At 41.2% G+C, this 7,500-nt stretch overlaps 1 protein-coding gene across 8 annotated transcripts in view; it reads left to right on the plus strand.

The window, feature by feature from the left end:
* Positions 1 to 7,500, plus strand: part of adgrg6 (adhesion G protein-coupled receptor G6) — a 113,904-nt gene that overhangs the window by 76,575 nt on the left and 29,829 nt on the right. For all 8 annotated transcript variants that reach the window (XM_034150919.1, XM_034150915.1, XM_034150918.1 and 5 more), the window contains 6 exons: positions 351 to 389; positions 2,965 to 3,113; positions 3,869 to 3,980; positions 5,617 to 5,705; positions 6,601 to 6,665; positions 6,740 to 6,876. In XM_034150919.1, coding sequence (XP_034006810.1) covers positions 351 to 389; positions 2,965 to 3,113; positions 3,869 to 3,980; positions 5,617 to 5,705; positions 6,601 to 6,665; positions 6,740 to 6,876 — 591 coding nt within the window. The remainder of the gene's footprint in view (positions 1 to 350; positions 390 to 2,964; positions 3,114 to 3,868; positions 3,981 to 5,616; positions 5,706 to 6,600; positions 6,666 to 6,739; positions 6,877 to 7,500) is intronic.

The raw sequence follows: 7,500 nt of genomic DNA on the forward strand, positions 1-7,500 counted from the left end.
TCAACCACACAGACATTTTACAAAACAAAAACAACAGCAGACAATCTAACCAATAAGAGCAGAGGACGTGTCATGTGATCAGGGGGGATATTACAGTGTGAAGAGACGTGACTTTAGACGTGATTTGAGACATTTGATTTGAGATGTGACTTTAGACGTGATTTGAGACGTGATTTTGAGACGTGATTTTGAGACGTGATTTGATTGTGAGATACAGAAACATTTACACCTGTTTTTAATACAAATGTGTGTGTGTGTGTGTGTGTGTGTGTGTGTGTGTGTGTGTGTGTGTGTGTGTGTGTGTGTGTGTGTGTGTGTGTGTGTGTGTGTGTGTGTGTGTGTGTGTGCAGTGTGCAGCCAGGTGTGCAGAAGGAAGGAACCCCGACCAGGTAAGCCTCACCTAACCCTCTCACCTGATGAAACGATACGATAGGTTAACACTTTAGTGGTCAGATGAGGTCTGAAATGCTCCTTGCATCACAGCGGCTCCGTGTGGAACATCAACAGACAGACATCAAGACACATGAGAAACAAACAACAAACATGTAACATCACAGCAGGATCAGTGAGAGCAGAGGCCTGTACTACGAAGCCGGATCAACCTAACCTGGATATGTTGGAGTTAGCCGGTTGGCCCAATCCAAAACATACGCGCTCTCGCTAAGCTGTACTACGACGCTGGTTATCAAGTGGATCGCTCAAGCCAGCCGTGTCCTATCTAGTTAGGTGCGCGTTCACATGAAAGGGGTGGTATTTGGAGCATTCGACCAATCACAAACATGGAGAAGCGTACTGACAGCGCAGTGTCATACTTCCTGAATGAAAAGTGAACTTTAATATTAGTCAAATATGAAGAAGTTAAACTTTAAACATCCATGACTTAAACACTTTATCCAGGATCAAAGCCACATAGCTGCACCTGCAAGGTGAATGCAGCTGGTAACAGAGAAAGTGTTTGAATGCGTACATTAACAGGTTTATGATATCACTGCCCCGTCTAAGACACGATCTGACTTTCATTACATTTGACTCCAGTGTTTCGTCAACTTAATGTGTTGCTTAAAATAATACTTCTGCATCCAGTATGTGACACTGTGAGTGTTGCACGGCCAGATACGGCTCAGCTGACTCAGATAAGGAAATATATGATACATTATGATGTGATATGATATGAATGATAATGGGACACATCGACGTCTGCACTCACAGTGCCGCGGACTGTACGTAATGTTACTCTGATCCGGTTACTTATGTTGTGGCAGATATTTAAGTAAGCTTTCTTAACGCTAATGTTATAATAGTCAGATTGCTCTGAAGATGGGAGGGGATATTCTATTAATGTTCACGTTCACACAGTCGGTGATTTTTGCCGGCCGTCTTTCCTGCAACGGCAGTTTTTCTGTATTTCCTCTCTCCTGTAATATGACTTGATCGCTTTAAACTCTGCACACGGAGCTCTGATTGGTCAGCAGGCGGTGCTTTCACTGAGTTGATCTCTTAGCCTGCCACCTAACCTGCTCCGGAGGAGGTTAGCCGCTCAGCATAAGTTACCATGGAGATCTAGCCCGCTAAAAAGAGAACCAGCATCGTAGGACCGGAAAGCCAGAGTTTTCCCTGAAGTCAGCTAAGAGAACATCCGGCTTCGTAGTACAGGCCTCTGCTCAAAGAGCCTTCAGCGTGATCTGATCTGTAGCTCTGTGTTCACTGATACCCCTTTCACACCGGCGCTTTTCCAGCTCCTGCTGGGAGCTAGAGCCTGAAAAGCGCCGGTTTTTCCTGTTCACACCGCAGCGGCGGCGCGTCATAGCTCCGGAATGCGGTTCACTTCCAGCTCCAAAAAATTGTCGGTCCAGAGGCAAGAGCTTCGGAGCTATGACGCGGCGTCGCTTACGTCTCTTACGTCGAGGCGTGCAGGAAACCTTACTTTGACCATCCGTTCGCTGTTATTGATCATTGTGGAGATACATGGGCTGCACAGGTTGTCATGTCCGACTATCACAAGTAGAATCATAATGAAAAATACGCCGGTAAAATGTGCCTATAGAAAACGGCTTAGCAAGTAGTCAGTTTAGCTTCGGTTGCTATGCTAACATCACCCATGTTATACCAGAGAAACTTTCATAACAGCGTTGTGATGCCAAACAGCGTCAATTCAGACTGACACACATTCACTTAAGGGGAACTGGGGATATGTATCAGCTGCTTGTGTGACAGTCAGACAGTGAATACTTTAGAGCCGTGTGAGCTAACCCGGAGCTAACGGGACAATAAACTCCCGTTGAAGAGCAGCAGCACTGCAGCGGTCGCTAAATGAAACACATTAATAAACAATGAACCACAGCACTCTGGAGAAAAGTATAAGGTTGGAGAAGTCGTTATTTAATTTAATCTGGCTTCGTATGATTAAAAGCAACACGACCCGATGCAGTCCCCGGCCCGTTGTTGTTGTGGGAGAAAATCAGCGACGTAAACTGTGACGTCATGACGCAGCAGCGGTAGCTCTGGGCAGTGTGAACAGAGCGGGAGCTGAAAAGGGAAACGGGAGCTGAACCAGAAAAGCTCTCGCGAGGAGCTAGAAAGTGAAAAGCGCCGGTGTGAAAGCCGCATCAGAGGACTGACTGGAGCACAGAGGATGCTTCAGGCTGACTTTAGTGAATCTCCATCAGATGGTAGCAGTTCAGATTCTCTGTCAGAGCATGCTTTGGGTCCCAGAGGATGCTGTTGGAGCCTCTCAGGTTATTATGGGATGTTGAGTATGAAATAAAAGCATGTGTTTTATAGGGGCTATTTTTTCTCAAAACACATCTTTCAGATATAAACAGTTGTTCATCCACTCTGAAATAGTCTTCCCTATTATTCTTTAAAAAATAATGTTAGTTATTTTTCTGTCGTATGTTTTTTTCAATTGCATAGACAGATGTTGATGTCATCGGTTATGATCCTGTTGTTTGTTTCCGTCTGCAGTTACTCGTGCCAGGCGCTGCTGCTTTATTACTACATATCCAATCAGAGCGTGGGGGGGGCGGAGCTGTCCAATAGGCTGTCGGGCAGCGGGGGGGCGATGGGGGCCGGCCTTCAGCTAGACCCCGCCTCCACCCAGGTGACACCCATAGGTAAGGAAATATTACAAATACGTAAATCATTCATCTTGTTTTTTCAGAATAAAAAAAACACATTTTTGAAGGACATTCAAATTTTCAAAATAAAAGCATGTGTTTTAGAGGGGCATCTTTTTCTCAAAACACATCTTTTGGATATAAACAGTTGTTCATCCATTTAGTCAAAATCTTCCTTATTATTCTTCCCAGTGATTTTCAGATCGCCTGGATACGTTTTTCACGATTATTCAACTTCAAAATAAAAGTTTTTTAAAGGGGCCTTTTTTCCAGATTGATCTTTTAATAATTGTATTTCATTCAGAGACAGTCTTTTCATTTCCTCATCCTTTTTCCTTCTGTTCATTTTTTTTAATCGCCTGGATACATTTCCCCACATAATTCCAAATTATTATTTCAAAATAAAAGCATACTGTATTTTTATAGGCTTATTTATTGTTTTTTATTTATTTAAACGCATCCTTTCATAATGCAGCTGTTCAGTCGTCATCTTTGCCCGTTTTTTTTTAACAACTTGGACACATTTTTGAAGATAATCACATTTTTCAAAAGAAAAGCATGAGATTTGTTGATGTCTTTTCTCCAATCTTTATCATCCTGTCTTTCCCTCGAGGGACTGAATATCTGAATATCTTGATCAAATCCTCCTGTGTGGTTCAGTTTGCATGTTTTCCTGTAAATGTTCAGCCTAAACTTTGACATAATTCTTGTTTTTCTCAAATTCATTCCGTGTTTGTTTTTGTGTCCGTCAGAGAACTGTCCCGAGGAGAACCCTCTGCACTACCGCTGGCCCGAGAGCCGGCCCACCGTCACCCAGACGCTGCCCTGCTTCCCCAACAAGGAGCAGAGCACCTCCAGGACCTGGTGACACACACACACACACACACACACACACACACACACACACACACACACACACACACACACACACACACACACACACACACACACACACACACACACACACACACACACACACACACACACACACACACACACAAGATTCAAGTTTCAAGTCTCTATCACCATGTGCTCAGCAGCTTCAGTGTAGATATGGCAATGAAAAACTGAAGTCCTCCTCCAACAGAGCAACATGAATATATATAGGACATAGAACAATTAAAACAGATAAAATATCGCAAGAGAATGTACATGAACACAGACTAAACACCCCTTGTTGTTAAATACCAACTATGTGCAATATATATATATATGCTGTTAATAACTGTGCAACATATATATGGCTGCTAAATTCCTCAGACCTGTGACATGATGTGTATTATGTAAATTGTATAATTTAAAACATGTTTTTGTATGCATGCTTTAGTAAACATTAAGCTGTCTTTGGCTCTTTTCTGCTTTAACAATATAAATGTCCCCTCTGTGGGACTAATAAAGGTACTCTACTGTACTGTACACTACTGTACAATACTGTACTATACTGTACTGTACTCTGCTGTACTGTACTCTACTGTACAATACTGTACTCTACTGTACTGTACACTACTGTACAATACTTTACTGTACTGTACTATACTGTACTGTACACTACTGTACAATATGTTACTGTACTATACAATACTGTACTCTACTGTACTGTACTCTGCTGTACTGTACTCTACTGTACTGTACTGTACTGTACTCTGCTGTACTGTACTCTACTGTACTCTACTGTACTCTACTCTACTCTGCTGTACTGTACTCTACTGTACTGTACTCTACTGTACTCTACTGTACTGTACTGTACTCTACTGTACTGTACTGTACTCTACTGTACTGTACTCTACTCTGCTGTACTGTACTCTACTGTACTGTACTCTACTGTACTGTACTCTACTCTGCTGTACTGTACTCTACTGTACTCTACTGTACTCTGCTGTACTGTACTCTACTCTGCTGTACTGTACTCTACTGTACTCTACTGTACTCTGCTGTACTGTACTGTACTCTACTGTACTGTTCTGTACTCTACTGTACTGTACTCTACTCTGCTGTACTGTACTCTACTGTACTCTACTGTACTGTACTCTACTGTACTGTACTCTACTGTACTGTACTCTACTGTACTGTACTCTACTCTACTGTACTCTACTGTACTGTACTGTACTCTACTGTACTCTACTGTACTCTACTGTACTGTACTCTACTGTACTGTACACTACTGTACAATACTTTACTCTACTGTACTGTACTCTACTCTGCTGTACTGTACTCTACTGTACTCTACTGTACTGTACTCTACTGTACTGTACTCTACTCTGCTGTACTGTACTCTACTGTACTCTACTCTACTGTACTCTACTGTACTGTACTCTACTGTACTGTACAGCTGATACAAATAAAATAGAAATAGTGCAAAAAGAATGGAATGATATATTAGATAAATAATTAGCAAAATGCATCACATGAATGTTTATGGACTCACGTGATGTTTGTACGTGGCAGATTTAAGAAATATCGTAGTTTTTTTTCTAAACATTGTGTTTCCTGTGTCTCTCAGTTTGATCAGTCCTCAGAACCTCTCTTCCTATTGGTCGGTTGCAGACATCAGTAACTGCACGGACATCGACACCATCGAAGTGTCCGCAGGTAACACCACAGCCCTAATAACTGAACTCTTATTTTCTCTCCTGCACATTTTCTTTTTGGATCGTTTATTTTTCAAAATAAAAGCATCTGATTTCGATGGCAATTTATTTGTTGTTGAAATCCACAGTTTTTATACCTGCAGTCGTCATCTTTGCTTTTTCTTAGTCCTTTTATTCGGTTTGGATCTTTGCAAGATCATTCGAATTTTCAAAATAAAAGCATTTGATCTAAAGTGGCAATTTATTTCCAAAACATTATTTTTTTTAATACACGGTTTTCATTAATTCAGTCGTCATCTTCGCTTTTTCTTAGTCCTTTTATTCGGTAGTTTTTTTTGGATGGCTTGCACATACAATTCTGCAGATCATTCCAATTTTCAAAATAAAAGCATATGTTTATAGGGTCTTTTATCTCGAGACACATTTTCTTTTAAAATACAGTCGTTCACACGTGTGGTGCTAATCTTCACTCTCTCTTATCTTATTTCTTCTGGGCTTTTTTTGGACTGCTTGGACACAAATTTGCAGATCAATCCAGTTTTCACAATAAAAGCCTACATTTTATATGGGCCTTATTCTCGAAAAATTGAAAATACACAGTTGTTCATTCATGAAGTCGTAGTCTTTCCTCTTATTTTAATATCATTTTGTTACACATGTTTATATGGATCGCTCAGACACATTTCAATCCAGCTTTCACAATAAAAGCATATGTTTATAGGGGCTTGTATGCCATTATATAGCAGTGAAGTTGAAAAGGTTCATTTGACTGCCAGAAAAATATAGTAAAAGTGAATACATTTGGATTTATCTGTGGGTAAATGAAGTGTTTGACTCTTTATGCAACATATCATTCAGAAATGTGTTTTAATAACTAAATGTGTGTGTTGTTGCAGAGAACGCAGCAGAGGTGGCGGTGCAGCTCGCCGTCATCACCGACAACGAGCTGTCGGAGGAGGAGGTGTGTACAGACAGATGTTTAAATATCATAAATATAAATGCCAGTATTTGTTCTGATGGAGGATGCCCCTGCAGGTGTCCAAGGTGGTGTCCAAGGTCAAGCAGCTGGTTGCCGTGGCGAGGATCAACAGCTCGCTGGCCGAGACCGTCGTCACCATCATCTCCAATGTGATGACGAGCTCCGAGAGCACGAGGGCCGCCACCGCTGACAAGTACATCAAATACTGCAGTACTCAATACAACACAATACAACACAACACAATACAACACAATACAATACAACACAAAGGGGCTTTATCAGAATCAGAATACCTTTATTAGTCCCTCAAGTACTCTACTGTATTCAACTCTACTGTACTTTAATGTACTTGACTCTACTCGACTGTACTCTACTGTATTCAACTCTACTCTACTCTACTGTACTCTACTGTACTGTACCTTACTGTACTCTACTGTACTCTACTGTACTGTACCTTACTGTACTCTACTGTACTGTACCTTACTGTACTCTACTGTACTGTACCTTACTGTACTGTACTTTACTGTACCTTACTGTACTCTACTGTACTGTACCTTACTGTACTCTACTGTACTGTACCTACTGTACTCTACTGTACTCTACTGTACTGTACCTTACTGTACTGTACTGTACTTTACTGTACCTTACTGTACTCTACTGTACTCTACTGTACTGTACTGTACTGTACCTTACTGTACTCTACTGTACTCTACTGTACTGTACCTTACTGTACTCTACTGTACTGTACTGTACCTTACTGTACTCTACTGTACTCTACTGTACCTTACTGTACTCTACTGTACTGTACTGTACCTTA

The sequence above is a fragment of the Trematomus bernacchii genome, unplaced genomic scaffold (assembly GCF_902827165.1).
Source record: "Trematomus bernacchii unplaced genomic scaffold, fTreBer1.1, whole genome shotgun sequence".
Taxonomy (NCBI): domain Eukaryota; kingdom Metazoa; phylum Chordata; class Actinopteri; order Perciformes; family Nototheniidae; genus Trematomus; species Trematomus bernacchii.